This window comes from Natrix helvetica, assembly GCF_964273705.1.
Source record: "Natrix helvetica genome assembly, chromosome: 2".
Classification (NCBI taxonomy): Eukaryota; Metazoa; Chordata; class Lepidosauria; order Squamata; family Natricidae; genus Natrix; species Natrix helvetica.
Window position 1 is genome coordinate 122,731,046 of NC_138552.1, and position 23,942 is coordinate 122,754,987.

Sequence of the window (23,942 nt, forward strand, 5' to 3'; positions counted from 1 at the left end):
TACCGCTTTGGTTGGATCTTGCAGACACCATGGGGATTATGAATATTAAGTCACTCGGGGGGTGTTTATATAAAGATGTGCTTATTGCTGATGGGGGCGAATGGAAGTTAAAAACTTTGGAACAGCTGTTGGAAGAAGGAATTACTTTAAATTGGTTACATTACATACAGCTTCAGAAGAGATGGGAAGAAGATCGCAGGGTCGGCTTTATGGATAAAGAAGTGGAACTGATTAAGCAGATAAAAGAGACTGGCCCAAAACAAGTTAAAAGAATATATAATGTACTGTTAGAAAGAGACTCAGAAAGTGAATTGGTTAAGGATTGTATGATTAAATGGGCTCAGAATTTTGGTGAAGTGGTTATGTTGGAAACGTGGGAAAAAATATGGGTTCAGAATGTTAAATTTACACAGTCACAGAATTTAAGGGAGAATTTTTATAAAATGTTTTACAGATGGTATTTAGATCCTAAAAAATTATCATCCATGTACCCAAATGTTCAACCAAAATGTTGGAGATGCGGGTGTCTAGATGCTACCTTTTTTCATGTATGGTGGACTTGTAACAAGGTTAAAGCTTTTTGGATAAAAATATGGTGGGTTATGCAGAATGTATTTAAGAAAAGAATACAATTCACTCCACAAATGTTTTTATTGGGTATAGTTAAGGATTTTACCAAAGGGGAAACAAAATTGGCCTTGTATATGGTTACAGCAGCTAGGTTGTTGATTGCGCAACATTGGAAAAAAGATTTTTTGCCGACAATTGATCAATGGATTCAGAAGGTGGCGGGGTTCGCTGAAATGGCAAAAATTTCAGCTTTCTTAAAAGCTCAGAAACAGGAGGATTACACACAGGAATGGGCAAAATGGATTGATTATATACAGAATAAATACCAGACTAGGAGTTATTATCTAGCCTTTAGGTAAGAATGTTTAGACCGATAGATGATCAGAGTAAATAGTATATGGGATGTTTGGAATTGTTAGAGTGGTATACAGCGGAAGTCAGGGGGGTGGGTTTGTGTGGGAGGTGGGGGAGGGTTAGGGTGGAGGGTGGGGCAATATATATGTATGAATAAATTAGAAGATGGGACTAATGAAACATTGTTAGGCTAGGAGAAATTTATATTAAGAGTTATAGATGTTAAATTAGCTTAGAAAATGATCAATGTGTTATTATTAATTTAAGAGTAATTTATATAGTTTTTGTTGGGAGGAGAGGGGTTATGAGTAATCTATTTTAAGATGGGGGGAGGGGAGGGGGTAAAGTGTTTGGTATAATATTTGAATGTGAATTTTTGCAGGGGGGTTGAGGGGGTATAGCATTTGTATGAGATTTATATTGTGTGGAGGGGGGTGAAAAGGGGGAAAATTTGTTTGTACAAAACTCTTTTAATAAAAAAAAATAAAAATAAAGAAGTAGCTCTCTGGAATGTGTGAAGAGCAGGCGCAGTACATCACTGTCAGATAAGAACATGACCTGCGCAGTAACTCTTTTTCAGTTTAACTATTTAGTGTCAATTCAGTCAGTTCAGGCTAGCAAACAATTTTAACGCAGTGACAGTCTAAGTCTAAGTCCAGTTCTCCTCCCATCGGGGGGCGCTTGGCATACTTCGCCAACCGCTGGGATCTCTCCTCCTCCGATAGGTGGGTGCAGAACACCATCAGGCATGGCCTTTCGCTACAGTTTCTTCCCAACCCCCCGAGTTTCTTCCGGATATGTCCGGTCTCTAACAACCCGACCCGGAGGTTGCTGATGCAGGAGGCCATCTAACACCTGTTGGAGATTAGGGCCATTCAGCCCGTGCCCCCAGAGAAGCAAGGTCAGGGGCACTACTCCATCCTTTTTGTCATTCCCAAGGCTTCGGGGGCCTGGAGAGCGATCCTGGATCTGAAGCACCTGAACGGCTCTATTCGATATAGGAGGTTCAAGATGCACTCTCTGCACTCCATATTGGAAGGAATTAGGCAGGGGGACCCTCTAACATCCATAGACCTCATGGAGGCCTACCTGAACATTCCCATTGCCACGGAGCACCGTAGATATCTCAGGTTCTGCTACCTGGGGCAGCACTTTCAGTACTGGGCCCGGCTCTTTGGGCTGTCTTTGGCCCCTAGGGTATTCACTAAGGTCATGGCGGCTCTGGCAGCACACCTGAGACAGGTACCGGTACGTATTCAATGTTACCTAGATGACCTGTTATTACAGTCATCTTCCTTTGAGGGTGCCCTAAGGGACTTAGATATCATCATGACAGTCCTGAGAGACCACGGGTTTTCGGTGAACATGGCCAAGAGCCACCTTCATCCCTCTACTAGCCTGATCCACCTAGGGGCCCTAACAGATACCCAGGCAGGCACGGTCTATCTGTCATCAGAAAGACAGATAGCCCTCAGGCAGCTAGCCACCTTGGTAGCCAGGGAGAGTAGGGTATCCTTAGCCATCCTTTCCAAACTGCTGGGTACCATGGTCTCAGCCATTGGCATCGTCCTGTGGGCTCGCCTCCACACCAGAGTCCTCCAATGGTTCCTTTTGCCTTTCCAGCGGAGGCGCATGAGCTGCTCTCAGTCCAAGGTACTTCTTCCACCAGAAGTCACCTGATCCCTGGCTTGTTGGAAGTCCCCGGCGATCACAAAGGGTGAGACCTTTTGGACACCAGACCGCATAATGGTAACTAGGACGCCAGCCTGAGCGGGTGGGGTGCACATCTGCAGGCTCAGATGGCACAAGGACATTGGACTCAGGTGGAGGGGACTCACAGCATCAACTGGCTGGAGCTCAGGGCGGTCCGCCTGGCCCCTCTTACACTTCCATCGCTCAGTCAGGGGCCGTCACATATTAGTCCTCACAGACAATATCACCACCAAGGCGCACATAAACAGACAGGGGGGGACCAGATCGAGGACTCTCATGCAGGAGGCCAGGCGTCTGGGGCTGTGGGCCGAAAGGAACCTCCGGTCTATGAGGGCAGAGCACATAGTGGGGGTGGACAACACCAGAGCCGACTGGCTCAGCAGGGCCGAAGTGGACAACTTGGAGTGGAGGCTGCAGCCAGTGATCTTCGAAGAGGTGGCAGAGCGCTTCAGATGCCCGGAGGTCGACCTATTCCCCACTCCTCTCAACACCCAGCTCCTGAGGTTCTTCTCCAGGTACCGGACATGGGGGGTGGAATGGGTGGACGCTTTCCGGGGGCCCTGGCCCAGGGGTCTACTGTATGCCTTCCCGCCTCTACCCCTGATCCCCAGGGTCATACGGAAGGTCCTGCAGGAGAGGGCGGAAGTGGTTCTGTTGGCCCCTCACTGGCCCCGCAGGCCGTGGTTTGCAGATATCCAGTCTCTGTCAGTGGAGAGGCCCTGGAGAATTCCCCAGGAGAAGATATCCCTCAGCCAGGGGTCTCTGGAGCACCCAGACCCTCAATGGCTCCAGCTGACTGCCTGGCACTTGAGTGGAGCATCCTGAGGAAAGACCTCTTCTCCCCCAGGGTGATACAAACCATCCAGGCCGCATACAGACCCTCCATGGAGTGCATCTATGGCGCCACATGGCATGCGTTCTCCTAATTGTGTAGCTCCCGTGGGCACAATCTCATCCAGACCACAGTGCCACAGGTCTTGGAATTTCTCCAGGCGGGCCTGGACAGGGGACTGGCTCCCAACACGAGCAGGAGGCAGGTTTCAGCCATTTCATCAATTCTCCTGTGTGGCAGGAATCAGAGTATGACTCACCACCCCATGGTCAAGCAATTTCTTAAGGGGGCTTCCAATCTCAAACCACCCATGGTACACAGGTACCTGTCCTGGGATTTACACAGGGTACTGGATGCTCTGACAGGTGCTCCGTTTGAGCCTTTAAGCACTGTTTCCCTTAAGTTCCTGACCCTTAAGGTGGCCTTACTGGTGGCTATCACCTCCGCCAGAAGGATATCTGAACTGCAAGCGCTGTCCACCAGGGAGGATCTCTGCGTGTTCCACCAGGACAGAGTGGTGTTATGGTTGGATCCATCCTTCATCCCCAAAGTGTGCAGCTGCTTCCATCGAGCACAGGAACTGATCTTGCCCAACTTCTGTCCAGACCCTTCTCACCCGTTAGAGAAGAAGTGGCATACTCTGGACGTAAGAAGGGCTCTGAGGATTTACCTCAGGAGAACCAGGCCAAGCAGGAAATCTGAAGCCCTGTTAGTTTCCTTCCAGCCGGGGATTCTGGGAAAAAAGGTGACCTCCACAACCATAGGCAGGTGGTTGCGATCCTGCATTTCCACTGCCTATCAGTCACAGGGCCTGTCCATGCCAGGTCGCATCACTGTTCATTCCACGTGGAGTGCAGCCACTTCTACGGCCTGGGCTACGCAGGCTTCCTTGGCCGAAATCTGCAGGGCAGTCACATGGGCTTCCCCTTCACCTTTCGTAAGGAACTATAAACTTGACTCCTTTGCTTCGGCAGAGGCCTCTTTCGGCCGCAGGGTGTTGCAAGCGGTCCATAGGGCGGGGGCCACACCTCCCCAGGCATGATTTGGAGGGGCATGTGCCTCAGGGGTCTCCCTCCCTAGGCTTTGGTACGTCCCAGTCTGGATACTCCTCCCCCTCACTATGGAGAAAGGGCATTGGTACTTACCTGATACGCCTCTTCTCATAGTGGGGGAGGAGAATCCAGCCCCTCCCTGACAATGTTATGTTGATAAAGTGTTATGTTGATGGTTTATAAGATTACGTTGTTGTTTGATACAATAAAAGATAATATATGGATTAAGAAGTCTGGAGTGAATGGTGCAACGAGTCAGATAAAGTTCTTCGCCGATAACTGGATAGCACCTGGTGACCAGTGGGCGTTCCCAAAGAGCTTATCTGACTCAGTCCAATCAATGAGAGGACAAGGTTAACCTAGTCTGGATACTCCTCCCCAGGGACGTGCGGTCAGGGGAGGCAGGGGAGGCAGAGCCTCACCTCTCATCATGAAATAATAATATATAATAATAATATATATATTTCCTCCTATCCCTTTTGCACGGCTCCCGCTAAGCTCCGGTAAGGAGAAGAGCCTTTGGGGAGTGAAGAGGAAAAGGAGGGAGGAGGAGGAGGAGGTGCGCGCGCGGGGTGGTGCCAGCTGGGCAACCGGGGGAGGCAGGAGGGTTCTCGGAAGCGCCAATAACCTTCCTGCCTCTGCTGTACTTTGCGCCCTCCTCGTGACTGCAATAGATGTCCGGAAGTGGCAGGGGCTGTTGGGCTGGAAGCCCAAACCCCATTAGCCACAAAAGCCGCTTCTGGACATATATTGCAGTCGCGAGGAGTGCACGAAGTCCAGCAGAGGCAGGAAGGTTCTCGTCATACCCCAGTCGCTTTCGTGGCTTCGTCATCCGGGAGCGCCGACAACATTTCTGCCTCCGCAGCTCCCGGGGGTGGACGGACGGAGGTAGCCAGAGTGGCGCCGAGGCAGTCTGGTGGGCAAGCAACCAAGGATCAGGCTGCCTGATCCTCCATCGCTCGCTCGCTCGCTCGCTCTTTCGTCCGCCCGGACTGCCTCGGCATTGCTCTGGCTACATCCAGCCGGCCGTGCCCAGCAGCTGTGGTGACGTCATCAAGACGAAGTGGCTTGGAGGTGAAGTGCTTTTCAGTGCTTTTCTGTGCGTCTGGCATTTAGGTAGATAGCTGGATGTCCTAAACGCCAGACGCTCAGAAAAGCACTGAAAAGCAGCTGCTGTTGGGGACCGTGGAGCGCGAGCCGGCGGAGCACGCTCAGGAAGGCGGGGAATGGGATCACGTGTGCTGGAGGCTGAGGCAGCCTCAGCCTCCAGCACCCGTGGTCCCATTCCTCGCCTTCCTGATGACGTCACCAGCCTCACCAGCCATAAACCTCACCGCACGTCACTGCTCCTCCCCCACTATGAGAAGAGGCGTATCAGGTAAGTTCCAATGCCCTTTTTGTTAGATCTTCTATTCCAGTGAAGGCAATCATTAAACTCAGTGCAGACATAGAGCAATAGAAAGAAGTGGAACCTATAAATGTGCTAATATTTGGCTAGTACATATGGGCAATACAACTATTAATAAATACTTTATTTTCAGATCAATTAATTCTCAACACTAATTTGTGTACCAGAATTTGTGGGCATAAATGGGCTTCACAGAGATTTCTTATAACCTGATTTTGATATAAAATGTAATACAACATCTCTGTAACATTCTGCCTTATATTTATTCTTATAACAATACATCTTAGGGGAAGTTCTTAAAAAAAATATTTTCTGTTTTCTCCTACTCTGTACTTCTTGTGTTTTTTCCGCTGCCTATTCTTTCATTTGCATTCAGAAGCTCCTTCCTCCTAGCCATTTACTTCCTCCCTCACAAGAGGTTATAGCAAAAAAACCATCTGTTTTTTCCATTGATCGCTGGCACTTCTGCAACTAATTATGATGTTGCAGAAAGGCTGCACAATGCAGGTCCAGTACTCAAATAATACAGAATTGACTTATTTGAACTTTCAAGGGAATAATGGTCCCTCTTATTATTCAAATTTTGCAGTTCAGGCTCTTACCATGCTGGATTTCCTTCTCCTTTCTCTGGCCATTAAATTATGTTTGTATTACAGGTAGTCCTTGACTTACAACAGTTCATTTAGTGACCATTCAAAGTTACAACAGGATTGAAAAAAGTGGCTTATGACCGTTATTCACACTTATTACCGTTGCAACATCCCCATAGTCATTTGATCAAAATTCAAATTCTTGGGAACTGACTCATGACGATTGCAGTATCCTGGGGTCACATGATCACTATGACCTTCTGATAAGCAAACTCAATGGGGAAGCCAGATTCATTTAACAACCATGTTACTAACTTAACAACTTCAGTGATTCACTTAACAACTGTAGCAAGAAAAGTCATAAAATGGGGTGAAACTCGCTTAATAAATGTTTCACTTAACAATAAAAATGTTGGCCTCAATTGTGGTTGTAAGTCGAGGACGGTTTCCCAAATAGGGTTATGATGCACTGGCATCCTGCAATTTTAAATACTATGAGTCGTGGTGTAGTGGTGCTGGCCTACAACTCAGGAGATTGAGAGTTCTAGTCCCACCTTAGATATGAAAGCCAGCTGGGTGACTTTGGGCCAGTCATACACTCTCAGTTAAAGTCACCTCACAGGGTTGTTGTGGGTAAAATATGAGAAGGAGGAGTATTATATATGTTCACCACCTTAAGTTATTAAAGGTAGTGTAGGAATGAGAGGTAAGGTTATGTAAAGACATGCACAGCAAACTGCCATGGTCTCGACTTCCGGTTCCGGCGGCTACGGCGACAGGCAAGCCTTTGCCTGCTCCCGCTCTCCTGGTGGGCTTCCCCCGCTTCTGGGGGGGCACAGGACGCCCCGGAGAGGTGTCCTGCCGAGGGAACGGCTCGCGGAGGGTCCTGGCGTCGGCGTCGGCTGGCGGGGGCTCCTCCGCTTCGTTCTAGGCACCGGGGAGCAGTATCGGAGGGCGCCCGTGTGCGCGCGCCTCGCCCCATGCCGATCGGAGAACGCGCTATTGAACGAAGCAGCGGCAATGTGGTGAGAGGCTGCCCTTCTCCATTCCCTCTATCTTAAATTTATGGACCCTTCAGCATCTTTTTAAGAAAAAAAAAGTTAAACTTTCGGACTTTTGCCAGAGGTGCGGCTAGAGGGAGGGGGATTTCCCCCCCTCCCTTGGACAAGCGGCTTGAGAAAATTTTGCTTTCGCCCTCAGGGGAAGGAGGAGGGGGGAGAGCCAACTAATGATGCCTCACCCTTATAAAAGTGACTTTCATCGGACTTAGCTCCAGAATCTATGGGTGAACTGAGAACTTTTTGAATTTTTAAAACTTTATTATGCCTCTGAGCCCAAAGCTGGCAGGGCAAGATGGCACACTTCCGTTGTCTTCATGAACTGTGAAACCTGACTCCACCTCTAAAATTCAGGCTTCCGGTCTTTGTCTCCGAGCCACCCAGAGGAATCTTTTGTGGACTGTTCTTCTTTGAACTCTTTGGGGAAAAAACTTTTATCTACTGCTAGACTGACTAAAGAAATCCCCATCTGTTTGGATCCTCTGCCTTCTGGATTCGCCTGCCTGCTCTACTTCTCCAGCTGCCCAGTCTCTATTTTGACAGACTTCCTTGCTTTAAAAACCATGCCTCCAAAAAGACCACCTCCTGGAAAGCCTGGATTTGCTACTTCTGCCCCAACGTCTGCAACGTCTAGCCCAGCTACACAGTCAAAGATAACAGAACTGATGCAACCCAAGACTACAGAGATAGACTTTCAACAAATGCTTCAACAAATTCTACAGGGCCAGGAGGAAATTAAGAAACAGTTAAGGGAAATGAAAGATGAAATTAAACAGAACCAAGCCCAAATCTTTAAGAACTCACAGAGACTGGACCTTGTGGAGGGTGGGGTGGCGGAGGCGAGGGGGGGGGTAGAGGCTTTACAGAAGGGGAACAAAGAACTTGACATCCAACAAATGAAAATAGAGTTTGAGAGAATGTCCTTTTATCTTAGATTTCAAAATGTAATAGAAGCAGATGGGGAAAACATAAGGGACATTATGACTAATATTTTAGCTGAATACATACACAAAGATAAACAACAGATGGATTGGGAGATAGACCTAGCTTATAGAGTGAATTCAGCATATGCCAGAACACATAATGTACCCAGAGAGGTTCACATTAAATTTCTTAGGAAAACCACAAGAGATGAAATACTGGGTGTGCAAAGGGGGCAAACATTGACATACTGTGATAGGGAGATAACCATTCTAAAGCAGATTCCCAAAAAAATTAGGGAAAAAAGGAAAAATTATTCGCAATTGGCGAATAAATTATACCAGAAGGGGGTGTGGTTTAGATGGTTGATGCCTGAAGGTATGCTAATATTCTGGGAGGAGACAAGAATCAGAATTAATACACCCATAGAGGCACAGGCCTTTATGGAAAAAAACAAAGCCAACCTAGAAAAAACAGAAGATACTACAACGGTCATACAGGACACGGGAGGGGCCGGAGCTCTGCCAGCGGGGGGTGAAGGGGCAACACCAAGAAAACTCAGATCACAAAAATAAATAAGGAAATCACAACGTTATAAACAGACCGAAAGTAAATATGAATTTATAACTAGACTATATATTATAATTATATAAATTGATTGAAAATTATTTTTTCTAGAATTAAGATGCTGACTTTTTATGATTATGTATTAAGATTTGATATTTTGATGTAACCTAGGAGTTTGGAGGGAGGGGGCGTCTGCCACATTTGCAACTGCCAAAATTTGTAATTCCACCTACCCCTTTTCCACATAAATGTTTTTAAAAAAACCAATAAAACTTTTTGAAAAAAAAAAAAAAAAAAAAAACTGCCATGGTCTCAGTAGCCGTTTATCTTTTAACCTATGATCTCACCGAGCAGAGACAGGCCGCATCAGGGAATTATGTGAGATTCAACCTTGGCTGGGATGGCCTTCTGGATTCACAAGGGAAAAAAGAGGGAATAAACCAAAAACAATACTGTTGCTGTCTGTGTTCTGTTCTGCTTGATGAAACTGTAGAAAAAGGCAAAATAAACTCTGCGTAGACGACAGACATATTGGACACAACCTGCTGTGATGGATTTATGAAACCTACACCTGGTGCTGAAACCCGGGACCAAAGACACCCTTCGGGGGAGCAACAGCCAACATACTTACCTCCCGTCTGAAAAAGACCCCAAGGAATGCCAATACCAGGACCCCTCAGAGGTATATAGGGGTTGAAATCTGTCTCACCAGCAGCAAAAACATGTTCAAGAACTTAGATTCTTGTTACAGAAGTCAGGTGTTGCCACACCTGAGGCAAAAATAAGGAAGCTAGTCGGTGAGATAGGAAAACATTGTTTTTGGTACCCTGAATGGGGAACACTTAATTTACGTGACTGGGGAAAAATAGGGCAAACTTTACATTTTGAACCCAGAGCCCCAGTAGAGATCTTACAACTATGGTTTCAGTGCCGTCATGCAGTGGAAAAAATTGGCTCTAAAGTTTTGGCAGAACAACAATTGTCCACAGAGCCTCTACCTGATTATGAGCAAATAAAAATTCTTCCCCCCAAATCATTTTTAATTCGACTTTCAGCTCCTCACGGAGAAGTTAATTCTTCTGCTTCTCCATGGTCAGAGGAACAATTAACAAAAGAGGGGGGGGGGGAGAAGATATGTTTTCTGTCTGTCCACCTAAATTGATTCCACAAGATCATGAAGTAATTGGCTTAAAGGCTTGCTTTTCTTCTATTATTCTTTGCCCCGCTTTTCAGGAAAAGTTTGTTCTGCTGGTAAGGAAAAGTCCGCCTTCTCTGTGCCTGCCATTTCCCTCCCCCCACCTCCCCCTCTTCAGGAAGAGTCTGTGCCAGTTTATGGTAAGCCTCAGCAAGCCTTCTCTAATATCAGGCAAAAGGCTACTGAACCGTATCATGATTTTGTTAACAGATTGGAGGATGCTGTAAGACAAATAGATAATTCTGAGGCTCAGATGGAGTTGTTTTTAGCAAAAGAAAATGCTAATTTGGAATGTCAAAATCCAGGGAGGGTTATGTCTGCAACCTCCCACACCCTTTCCATCAGAGGTCGAAGCTAAAAGCAAAATGTCCAAAGTTATTTCGTTGGTTGATGTATACATTTACTTAGTCCTTTTTTGATTCAGATTTATGTTGCAGAATTGAATTCTTTTCGTAAATGTTATCCATCGCTTTTCCTGTAGTTTTGGTGGGAGGGGCTACAGCTGGGTTTAGTCACAGCCTGATTGGTCCAAAGACTGAGGGATTTTCTTAAGTATCCTCCTTTCCCTCTAGGCTCCCAGTTTCCCTCAGTCTTTGGTCCAAGCACTAGCTGTGGTTCCAGCGAGGTACCTTTACTATTGCAGAGTTTAAATTTGATCATTTGGATATTCGAAATTTAATTAAGAAAAATGAAGAAAAATAAGACTGCGGCCAAGGGGATTTCAGCCCCTCAAAGTAGGGAGGGCCTCCGCTGCTGCTGCTGCCGCCACTGCCGCCATCCCAGCATGGCTTTTTTGGCAGCTTCCAAATGGAGTCTTCCAGCAGTGGCCGCTCTGGGTGTATGCCGCCACTGCCGGAAGACTCCATTAGGAAGCTGATGAAAAAGCCATGCTGGGATGGTGGTGGCGGCGGCGGCAGCAGAGCTGCCCTGGCTCTGCAGGGAGAGCTGGGCCAGGGCATCGCGAGGCTGGGAGGTGCGCGAATGGGAGCAGAACAGCTGCTCGTGCAACCCCCTTCTCCAGCCATGCAGAGCGCCATTCACTGGCATTTCGAAGGCGCCAAGATGTGAGAGCCAGGTGGCAGCGAACAGGCACTCATGTGGCTTGGCGATACCCCTAGGTCAGTAAATGGCACTGTGCCCGGCTGGGGGTTTGCCAGGCGGCTGCTCATGACCATGGTCGCCTCATGGCTGTTGTGTTGCGCTGCTGCAACAGCGCAACACAGCCGTTCGTCCCTGAGGCTGTGCCCAGCTCTTTGGGGGCCCGCTCGCAAGACAGCAGCCGCCCAGCAACCCCAAAACAATAAATCCTCCCCTGATAATAAGGCCCAAGCCATATTTTGTGAGTAAAAAGAAAATAAGACCCTGTCTTATTTTCGGGGAAACACGGTAGCAATAGCAATAGCACTTAGACTTACATACCACTTCACAGTGCTTTACAGTGGCTGATTCAGCATATTGCCCCCAACAATTTGGGTCCTCATTTTATCTACCTCAGAAGAATGGAAAGCTGAGTCAACCCTGAGCCTGGTGAGATTTGAGTTGCCAAATTACAGACAGCTGGCAGTCAGTAGAAGTAGGTTGCAATACTGCACTCTAACCACTGCATCACTGTGGCTCATATTTGCTCAAACATTAACATTTAGGCAGTAGCATAGTTACTCTTGAATGTCCTATCTATCCCTTTTGGAAGGCATTTAATATCCTTTTCAATTACAGCTCTTCACACTGCTCTCATATGGCCCCATTTAAAAAAAAATTCAACTGTCTATTTATAAAAACTCTTTGATCTCCATCTTCAATCCAAACTGATGCCAGATCCAGCTATTCAGTCATTCAGTAAGAAGTACTTCTATGTATATTTAAATATTCAATACACCAGGACAAGGAGTGGCAGTGGCAACCAATTTAGATGATCTATATGGATTAGATTAATTCTTAGGGGATAAGGCTATCAATGACTATAAGTTATGGTAAGTGTATGTTACTTCCTGTATTAGAGTCAGCATGCCTGTAATACCAACCACTAGGGAGTAGGAGAGGATTACTAAATTCATGTCTAGCTTATAAACCTCCCATAAGCATTTATTTGGAATCAGTGATGATTTTGAAATGCAATACCCAAGTTTTCACATCTTGCTTTCATCAAGGAAGAAGCCAATACATATATTCCTTTGATATGTTTGAACAGTTCATCCAGGGAGTCTTTGGTATTTTTATTGTTATGCAGATCCATACAGATCCATGTTGATTATCAAGGGGCATTTGAATTAGTTCTACAAATAGTTATATTCTCTTGTCTGAAATTGTGTCCAAAATGTTAGCTGATCAATCTTTTTTATTACCAACTTTACCCACATGAATACACAGGTCATGGGCCACTTCTTTTAATGCTAGCTCGAAGTCAGATTAGGTGAGGAGAAGTATTTTATTCAAGCTTGGCACATTTTGTGAACTTTGACTGTCTATAACAGTTTCAACTTCATTTTTCATCAGTTCTGATGCCTACATCTTTCAAGTGTAGCTTTTGGACTGATCACATATTTATATAGTACAGTCATAAAAAATGGTTAAAATTTATTAACAAATATCTGAAAAATTGAATCATGGAAACTGGATTTATTTTCTTGTTAGTTTAAGATATTTTGCTCTGTTAATGAAACTAATGTTTTGTTAGTTTGACTGAGAATTTTTATCAACCTATTGCTACACACTTTGGGGGAGTTTGAAGTGGGTTGCAGCCGGGGGTGTGGGAACACCCCTGGAGTAAAAGACCTCCAAGGTCTCCAACTCTGTTATTCTGTTAAACATATTTTAATACTACTGCTGATAATTGTACATGTACCATTCTGGCACCTAGTGTAAGAAACAGTATCATTCTTGATACATTCTTGATATATTGTTGTGACTTTTGTGCTTTTATGTTCATGGCTGTTACTGCTGCTCCTCTAATAACCTAAATAACATTCTAGTTCTTTCAACAGGCAGTTTGTGAATGTATTTGTTAGGAATTTGTAACATTCATATTTGCATAGTGAAGCTTTAAAGCAAGAATGCTTAACCTGTTTTGCAGCCAGGGGCTACACTTTTTTCCCTTTAAAAAAAAAAGCTTTTTGCCCTTCCTGACGCCTACTTGGAGTTTGCGGCAGATCCTGACTCTGTGTGTGTGTGGGGTGGTGGTGGTGGTGGTGGTGTAGAAAACTATACATTGTGAATTAGCAAATATGCTTCATGTTTCTTTCATAACTTATAAACTAGTTATATACAGTACTACCATAGACTACCATTGTTTTCCTCATAAGGGTATTATGTAAAAATACATAGAGGGGAAAACTTATCAGAAACTTTTCTAACATTTTGAAAAATAACACCACTTCTTGTGTGTGTGTGTGTTTTAACTTCAAAATGTTGGTTTAGCTTAACTGTCTTATTGTGTCTGTGTTCCTCTAATGTTTCTGCTGCCTGGTATTTCTACTTCCTTTTTTGGCAGGTTATTTGAGCACATATGAGGGGCCTCTCCGGGGTTGCTTGCCAAACCATTAAGGATAATGTGAGTGACTATCATTGGGCAATGCCCCTTGCTATGCAGAGTTCTGTTTTCATCATCTACTTTCCTCCTGGCCTTCTACATCCCCCTGCACTTCCCCAAATCTGTTCTACATAGTCTCACACAGCCTTTTACAGTAGATTTAGAGAGACTCCATTCTGCTTTAAAAAAAGTTTTTCTGGTAAAGGGATACCACCAAATTTTTCCTAAAGTTTTGATGAGTATTATGTACGTAATGATACTACTTTCCAGTTCTCAGTTTCCAAAAAGCTGATGTGGCAATTGCTTTCCAGCTTGGATGCCTATCAAGGAACTTGGTAGATACGTGTTTTATAGCAGCCAAGAAAATACAGCAGAGTAAGTGATGAAAATTGTGCCTCTGATTCCTCATCATCTAATGCAAACTCATTCTGCTAGGTAGCCATTCTTAGAAACAATCATAATGAAAGATATGTTTCAGTGTCAGGTATTCATGTAGCTGACCACAAGTATGATTTCTTAATCAGGAATGCCTGTGGTTGATAAGTTATCACCATGTCCCCAAAATAGTACAAGAATTTCAGTTGATCAATATATATGCTCACATAATATTGTTTTTACTTGTGAACCAAAGAACATTCTTTTTCTGGGATTTATTTCTTTAATTCAATACACAATTACCCTTTGTTCAAAAAGGTGATGTGTTTCTTTCCCTTTTCATGCTCCAAATGATATTGCAAAATGGTTCAGTGCAAAAGCGTCTATGCTTGATCCAAGGTCACCAGAGCTTGATTGATCATGATTGTGTAGTGATTTGTATCTCTTAGCATTGGCAATCCTAGGGTGATGGAGTACAGAGTGGCCAAAAGGGCAGAGATAGGGGGTATTGGTGGGTGGGAGGAGTTTGATTAACTAGTTCTTATTAATCATTATTAATTGTGCTAATTTGTTGCACTGTAAGAAGTATTGGAACGACTTGAGAAATGGACATCAGGGTGAAAATAATCTACCAGTAATAATAAATAATGCCAAATGGTGCTTCCTAAGAACTGGAAATACTAACTCTTTCCCTGTTAGCTTCAGGTAGAATTACAATTTGGGGATGCATTTCACTGTTTCATCTCTATAATGTTGATATATTCTACTTTCAGTGGGGGCCCTCCTCTTTACCTCCACCGTCTGTATACTATTAAAACTCTTGTTCATGCCCTTTAACTGGGCAAAATCATGTATCACAGGGTCTGTGTCCAAAATCCAGGACTTGTGGCTCCCAAGGGAATGAAATTGGGAAATATGTGGTTGCTTCAGTGCTGTTGGCTCCCACTGTCAGGGAAAAAAATGCCCTGGGAAATCTGAGATCAATGGACCGTGGCTGATTCCCTTCTGCATATCTTTTGAGATATTGAGAAAAATAAAAGTCTTCAAAAGTATTCTAATTAATAAACAAACTTTAATAATAAAATAATAAAAGTAAATGAAACAGAAATAACTAATTGGTTACATTTTGATAAAGAAAGCTACGTCTGCCAAAGTTGGCTGCCGAACAAAGAAAGAAAAAGAATTTTTGGAATGTGTAACGCGTGCGCAATAAATCACTTTCAGATAACATTTTGTTTTATGACCTGCGCAATAAAGCTTTCTTAGTTTAACTCTTGAGTGTCAATTCAGGCAGTTCAGGCCTAGCAAACTTTTTAACATCGTGACACCCACTATGTTTGCAGGCTGCTGTTGTGGTCATGTGATCTTCATGTTCAACATTCCATAAGAGTTTCCCAGCCAGTCTTGCAATCCTTGACTCTTTCCCACCCCACTGAAGCAATCACTTATCTGCCTGTTAGAAAGGGAATGGAAGGAAAGAGAGGGAGGGCAATGGAAGGGAGGGAGTGAAGGAAGGAAGGAATTTTGTACTACAGGTAATCTTCTAGTATGTGCAGGTAATTTCTGCACATCCTTCCTGGCCCATGTCAGTCCTCTGTGTGCTCCTCTGACCTTTGCTGCCCTATCACATGCCTTTCCAGACCCACACTTCAAACCCCTCTTTGAACAATGTCACATAGAAGTCTTGTGCCTTTTCTGATCTGAAAGGCACCTCTTTTGTACCCCCATTCACTGTTCCCAAACTGCATCCCTCACACTTCTTTCTTGACCCATGTGGCATCTCTTGGGCATCCGCATATACCATTTCCAATTTGCATCCCCAGGTGTTATCGCTGATCTGCACAGCACTTCTTACACACTCCAAAGCACCATCAGGTACTCTTCCTAAACAGGGTATTATATTGTGACGTTTGCAAGGCAACCTGCCTTTTATAAAAATTGCATATGACAATGTAATGCAACTAAGAAAATATGGAGCTTATGTGGTGACATCATGTTGCACATTTGGTCAGTTTGGCATAATCATGATTAGGAATGTATGCCTATGGTTGCAATGGTGGGCATTTGCACTATAATCATGTTGCTTAAAAGCAGAATCGTGTGTTTTTAGATATTGCTATGCTGCACATTATTACCTTTCTGTTATCCAAATAAAGCATACATTGAACATTTTTAATAAGCTATCCCCACTTCCCTAAAGCTTCAAAATTTGGGTGCAGAGAGACTTTTAGTAATGATAAAGCAGATGGGGCTTGGGATCTTTTGCTCTGCCTCTTTTGCTATAACAGATTGTGGTTATAGTGAAGTATGCCACCATTCTTTGGAATATTCTTCCCATAATGCATCTGACTGTGGTGTGCTTCTGATATCCCTAATATGTCTCCTCATCCAGACCTTCAGGGTTAACATGTGTTTGCTTACACTACTCTTGATGTACCTTTCTATTTTGGGAGTATGACCAAATAAATGAAGAGTACACACATACATAAAATATATATTTTCCCACTCATTGGGTAAACAGATTTTTTTACACAGCAGGCCTTTTCTCTTACTTGAGGCCCAAACTAGTTGATATAAATGAAAGACTTTGCTTTGAAGTACACCGTTGTTAGGGACACCGATCATTCAGATTGTTTATTGTTTTAAAACTATTGATGTTTTCACTACTGGCAAAGGAGTTAACAAACGGATCAAGGTTCAGTGAATTCTCAGTAATGATTCAGTAAGGTCGGAAAAGGTCTCTTTCAAGCTGAAAAAATGAACTGCCTATTAAGCTACAAAACTTCAGCAGATAAAATCCAATCATTAACTCGGGTCCATTGCAGCCGTTTTCTTTGTTATAAGGGAAGCATGAAGAAAGCAGCCTCTCTAGGAAGTCATAAAGGGAGTTAAATCCTCCCTCAGTTTAATAAAGCTGGAGGGCAAGGCGTACTGTTTGCCATGGGTTTGTCACAAACTATAGAATTACAGCCAGACCCATCCAGAAGGCTGCCTGTTGACTCTGATTTTTCTAGAGCTCCCCAACAGGCACTTTTGAGTTCAAAATGGGCAGGAAAGGGGAAAAATGCCTCTGATTGTATATTCCTTTCAATCCTCTGGAGGAGTCTGACTAGTGACGGGAAAGTAGAAGCGATCAGGGGAGAAATTGTTTTAAATACATTCTGAGAGGTCAGCTGAAGTCAGACTGTCAAACCAGTGAACTTCATAGAAATGATTGGAAGGCTTTGCTACAGTTTTCAAAGGCAGGAGAAAAGTTCTGTTGCTTGAATGATGGACCCCACAATCAAACCTACTTGTGTTCCAAAACAGAGGAGAAGAAACAGAAGCCTACTTTTTAATCCCAGATCTTGCTACTCCAGTGAATGAAGTTCAGAGGAGACTATCAAAGAAGTATGAAGCCTGCAGGTACCAGCACAGAGATTTCCTTGTTCAGCAATATCTTATCAGCATATTCCTTCATCACAGGTATTCTTTTTATGCTTACTGTATATCTGTTGAATGTTTTCCTGAAGGGTATCTCTTTGCAATAGTCCTCTATTTTTCATCTCATGCCTCTTAGTTATATTTCTGGAGAGAACTAAAGTAAAGGAAAGATGCTTTGTACATATTTATTATTGTATGTAATTTCTAATGATCTACTTTTGGGTATGAAATGATAGGAATCGTGATCCAAGTGGAACACAAGAACTACATCAAAAAGAGGAAAGCAATGTGGCATCATTAGGCAATTTTGTTTTCAGTTCCTGATCAAAATTAGAATATGGTGAGAAAATGTTAGGATAGAATTTGGTATTTGTGAGGTATTTTCAATGATTTCCCCAAATACATCTTCAGATACCCTTTGGAGGTAGTTTTTGGATACCTGAAATTCAGGCCGGGTAAAGTAAATATAAACTTTCTATTGTGTAATCTGAATAGCTAATGGCTACATGTATTTTCTCTGCTGGTTAGATTAGTTTTACTTCAGTAGATGTTCTTTTTAAAAATAAACAATTACTAGAGTCACTGAGTTTATATTTTTGCATATTTGTTATGTTGTAACAAAGCATACAAGAAATATTTCCATTCTCTTCCCAAAGTCTTTATTTTGAAAGCCTTTCACAGTGTGGAAATGAAATATTTTGTTCTCTGCTCCTTCTGACCTTTGATTCTACCCTTAAGGAGAAAATAAAGCCATTTTTGGTCCTTTAGAATAGTGGTTAATAATGGTGATAATAGTAATAATTATATTTTTAAAACCCCTTTTAAAAATTATGATTATTTAAAATATTTGAGTAAAAAAACAACTGTTATAATTCAGAATTAGCTAGTTCTTCAGCTGCAAGACAAACTTTAACTTATATTAAGATATTTCAATCATATTTTAGTAAAAGTTGTCTTTTTTGTGCTTTTGAGTCAGTGTTGACTTTTGTTGACTGCCTTACAATAATACAATAGTAGAGTTGGAAGGGACCTTGGAGGTCTTCTAGTCCAACCCCCTGCCTAGGCAGGAAACCCTATACCATTTCAGACAAATAGCTATCCAACATCTTCTTAAAGACTTCCAGTGTTGGGGCATTCACAACTTCTGGAGGCAAGCTGTTCCACTGATTAATTGTTCTCACTGTCAGGAAATTTCTCCTCAGTTCTAAGTTGCTTCTCTCCTTGATTAGTTTCCACCCATTGCTTCTTGTTCTACCCTCAGGTGCTTTGGAGAATAGTTTGACTCCCTCTTCTTTGTGGCAACCTCTGAGATATTGGAATAATGCTATCATGTCTCCCCTAGTCCTTCTTTCTCTTAAGCTAAACATACCCAGTTCCTGCAACCGTTCTTCATATGTTTTAGTCTCCAGTCCCCTAATCATCTTTGTTGCTCTTCTCTGCACTCTTTCTAGAGTCTCCACATCTTTTTTACATCGTGGCGACCAGAACTGAATGCAGTATTCCAAGTGTGGCCTTACCAAGGCATTATAAAGTGGTATTAACACTTCACGTGATCTTGATTCTATCCCTCTGTTGATGCAGCCTAGAACTGTGTTGGCTTTTTTGGCAGCTGCTGCACACTGCTGGCTCATATTTAAATGGTTGTCCACTAGGACTCCAAGATCCCTTTCACAGTTACTACTACTGAGTAAGGTATCACCTATACTGTACCTGTGCATTCCGTTTTTGTTGCCTAAATGTAGAACCTTACTCTTTTCACCATTGAATTTCATTTTATTAGATAGTGCCCAATGTTCAAGTTTGTCAAGATCCTTCTGTATCTTAAGCCTATCTTCTGGAGTGTTGGCTATTCCTGCCAGCTTGGTATCATCTGCAAATTTGATGAGTTCCCCATTTATTCCCTCATCCAAATCATTGATGAAGATGTTGAAGAGTACTGGGCCTAAAACAGAGCCTTGGGGTACTCCACTGCATACTTCCCTCCATGTAGATGCAGTTCCATTGAGAACTACACGTTGAGTGCGGTTGGTCAGCCAGTTACCAATCCATCTGGTGGTGATGCTGTCTAACCCACATTCTTCTACTTTATCTAGTAGTAGGTTATGGTCTACCTTATCAAAAGCCTTACTGAAGTCCAAGTAAACTATATCAACGGCATTCCTCTGGTCCACTAATTTTGTCACATTATCAAAGAATGCAATAAGATTAGTCTGGCATGATCTGTTTTTGACAAATCCATGTTGGCTTTTGGCTATTACTTTGTTTGCTTCTAGGTGTTCGCAAATTCGTTGCTTGATTATTTTTTCCAGAATCTTTCCTGGTATTGAGGTTAGGCTGATAGGTCTGTAGTTTCCTGGATCTAATTTTTTTCCCTTTTTTGAAGATGGGAACCACATCAGCTCTTTTCCAGTCCTCTGGTAGTTCCCCGGTGTTCCCCGGTGTACAGCCTTGATACTGTATGTCCCTGAGGTTTTCTTGGCAACATTTTGGAAGTGGTTTGCCCTTACCTGGTGGTTTGCCCTTACCTCCAACACAGTGGTTCATTTTATAGAAGATGTGAGCCATGTATTCATGCTAATCACTATATTTCAATCTTGCAATATTCTTTAACTGAAGATTGGAAAACAGTTAGGATATAGTGGATCTATGCACATGCTTGTGCAAGTAATTGCCAGGATTGTATTATTGTGCAGCAGTACTTTTAAAAAGTAAAGATACATAAACTATGTCTAAAAATTATTGGTGACAATGAAGTAAGATAGGCATATGAGTTAAGGGTTAAACTAAGCATTTTACTGATGAATGAGCAGCAACAGACCAGTTAGGTTTCTGAATGGAAATTATAGAGAGGGAAGAATAGGGTAGCTTAAGTACTAAGACAACATTCTAGAATGAGAAACCAGTCACGTCCCCTTTTTGTGCATATGACAAGAATACCCCATTAACTGATATATATTGCATATTTACCACACATATAATCCTCATTTTGAAATAGTTGGCTTGCTTGCCTTTATGTTCCTGGGCTGAATTCAAGGTGCTGGTCTTGATGTAAAGGTTCTACACAATTTGGAGCCAGTATCCCTGAAATAAGATCTCCACATGTGCTGCCTTCCATCTGCAGGCTGGAGAGGCTTGTTTCATATTGCCAATAGTTGACATACAATGCAGATTGACAGGAGATGGATCTTTTCCATGGTGTCCTCCAAATATAAAGTGCTTGATCCTAGGACGTACATAAAGCACCCAGGAACTGATATTTCATCTATTGTGCCAATGAATGAGTGGCCAATGTAATCTATGATTTGTGACTGTGGTTTTTTTTCCTACTGTACTTACCATTGACCTTTTTAAATTTTGTACTGCTATTTATTTACACATTCTATGAAGTCTATATCATATTCTGCTATTACATTTGTGAGACTAGATTTAATTCCTTGGTTTTGCTTTTGAATACAAAAGTTCTTGGACAACTGCTTGGTGAAGGGGCTACAGCAATTGCTTAGGGAGCCAGTGTAGGGCCTACAGGCATAGAGCTACCAGATGTCTAAATAGACAAATAGGAATAGACAATAGGAAAATTGGAACGAAGGACCCTGTTTAACTTTAACTGGCATCCATGACAAAGATTATAGTGAAAACTGGAAAAAACGTACTTAGGCCAATATGTATATGAAATTATTTTTTGCAACATCAAAAAGGCTAATTTTTCAATCATAATATTTGTTCAACGTATCTTTATTTTTAAGACCATATGCTAGTTCTAATATAGAATTGAGGATGTGCTTTTCAAATTTCACAATAGAAACACATGACAAATCATGTGACTATAGCAACCATTGATTTGAAGGGGCTGGATTGAAACCAATTGCTGGAATCGGAAAACAAATTAAATAGCATAAATCTAGGATGTTGAGTCTGATGGATGATGGATACAAATAAGGGCTGTTTACAAGATCATAAATACATTGAAAGTTTGAATGTGAAAATAGTGCATTTTTAAAAAAAGTTACTCAAAAAACTGGACGGAGTTGATGGAGGACTTGAAGACACAATAGAGGACATGTCCTCCTTTTGCTGGACAGCTGATAACCTTATACAGACATTCCGAGGACATTAAGGTAATGGCAGCTGCTGCAGCTCTTTCATCAAGCAATTTTCTTATCAGAGCTAGTTGATCACTCCCCACCAAATTAAGGTTCTTTTGGAAACAAAAATGCTATTGACAGACAGTTCTCCTAGAAGCGTTCAAAACATTCTGTTTTGGGTTTAGTGTTCCAAAGCTATTTTGAACTTACTAGAAATGTTTTGAGCTTGAAGTAGCCTCACAAAATTGGAATAGCTTGCCTTGAACTTGAAATGGTGGTTTCTAGTTCAAAATGTATGTTTTGAGATTTTTCCCCCCATAAATACTAATAGTAAAAATTAATTTATTTTTTAAAAAGACTAAAGAAAAGGAAAGGTGATTCTCATTTTGTCCTGTTTATTATCATTTAAGATTCATTTTCAAAGTCAACTCCATGGACAAAGTTCCCAAATAGCATTTTTTTCCTGTTATTAATTTGGCAGTTGAACTTTCTTGTATTTATTTTCAATATTTGCTGCTTTTCATTTCAATACTTTCCTTTTCATTTTAGCTACTGAAGAATAATACAACATTTGTATGGATTGAAAACTCATGCTGTGGATATTGGTGAATCAATAAAGCAGCGATCTTATTAACTGTGTACATTTATCTATATATTGCCGTATTTCAAAATGCATTCAGATTTCTAAAATACATTCTCCACTGAGAACTAAATAAGCCATCAGCCAATGAATGAGCACATGTGATTTGTTTTTTTTTAAATTTCAGAGCCTGAATCTTTATATAACAATAGCTATAACTCGGAGGCATCTCAAAATAGAAGACATGACAAAAATATTTTGTTAGAGAATTGGGACTAGGGAAAAGATTATCTGCCTTGATACTCCGAAATATTTTCCCCCACCCAAAAATATTTTCTTTTGACAAATCTTATTCCAGTTATATTATTTTCATGCGCTAATTATATTATTTCATTTTCCTCACCTTTTCACCAGTGATTCTTGATGTAGCAAAAGCTAATTGTGTTATCACAATAATTAATAATTTGTTCTTGTAGTTTTCTCCCATGCTTGCTGGGCTGCCTGCACACTCACTCCCAGAGAACCCCCATATTTTGCCTTTATCCTTTGCCTTTCAAATTCAGTTGCATAATGGTCAATATTTAATAAATATGACGGTTAGCAATTTTCAGTAAAGCCCAAATACTAATGGATCATTGCATTACTGGGAGGCTTTATGCATCAATTTTGACTCTTCAACCCTCCTCAAAGAGCCCAAGCCAAGCTAAACATTTGCAACCTCTCCATTCTGTCTCCCCATTGTATCCTTGGACATAGTGTATCCCACACTGAACTTAGATAATCTTTTTCTTTAACATATGTCCCACAAAGATGAAAAAAAAAAGAGCTGTTAGCTCTGGCTTGTTTATTTTATTATTAAAGTTTCCAAATACCTACATCTGTGTGCCATCTGTATTCTCTTAATATTTTGTGTTGCAGCCTAAGTTTTGTCAGATACTTTGATTTGGAGAAAGAGCAAAAAATGGGCGTTTTTGATATATAATAATAATAATAATAATAATAATAATAATAATAATAATAATAATAATAATAATAATAATAGCATAGTTATCATCAATAGCAAGGTTTCTCTTTGTGAAAATATTTTCTGCTCTTTTTAAAAAAAATTCTCTTCCATCTTTCAGAAAACCCTGAACGAGCTGCCCTCTGTTTTGTGTCTGGAATTTGCATTGGACTTCTCTTGACCTTGTTGGCTTTAGTTGTCCAAATCTCTTGTCAAACTGATTGCAAACAGTCATCAACCCAAAGGCCATCATGCAACAGTGATGGTAGTTGGAGTGACAGTGACTCAGATACTACCTCAGACCTGTCCGTGCGGCGGCAACGTCGATTTGAACGGACTTTGAACATGAATGTCTTTACTTCGGCTGAGGAGCTTGAGAGAGCGCAACGGCTGGAGGAAAGGGAGCGCATCATCCGAGAGATATGGATGAATGGCCAGCCAGATATTCCAGGAACCAGGAGCCTGAATCGCTACTATTGATGGTGATAAATAGGACTGAACTCATGGGGTCTATTAAGTCTGATGGGAAGAGGAATGAAGTCCTACTTTAGAAAGGCAATATTTTTACTTTACCCTTTCAGTCTAAGGACAACCTTTTTCAATATTTTGCTCAGGTTGCAAAGTTGGGGGAACGGGGTGGGTTTGTTTCTTCTCAATGCTTTGGTTGCTACAAATTGGAAGAGCTGATGA

At 42.2% G+C, this 23,942-nt stretch overlaps 1 protein-coding gene across 16 annotated transcripts in view; it reads left to right on the forward strand.

The window, feature by feature from the left end:
* EVA1A (eva-1 homolog A, regulator of programmed cell death) overlaps nucleotides 1-23,741 on the forward strand; it is a 44,145-nt gene extending 20,404 nt beyond the window's left edge. For 9 of the 16 annotated variants that reach the window (XM_081942923.1, XM_081942925.1, XM_081942926.1 and 6 more), the window contains 2 exons: nucleotides 17,471-17,626; nucleotides 23,374-23,741. In XM_081942923.1, coding sequence (XP_081799049.1) covers nucleotides 17,524-17,626; nucleotides 23,374-23,732 — 462 coding nt within the window. In that variant the 5' untranslated portion in view covers nucleotides 17,471-17,523 and the 3' untranslated portion in view covers nucleotides 23,733-23,741. Of the gene's footprint in view, nucleotides 1-13,747; nucleotides 13,808-14,141; nucleotides 14,162-15,984; nucleotides 16,037-17,470; nucleotides 17,627-22,218; nucleotides 22,275-23,373 lie in introns of those variants that run through there. The other 7 variants (XM_081942920.1, XM_081942921.1, XM_081942922.1 and 4 more) reach the window with 4 other exon arrangements.
* The last annotated feature ends 201 nt before the right edge of the window (nucleotides 23,742-23,942 follow it).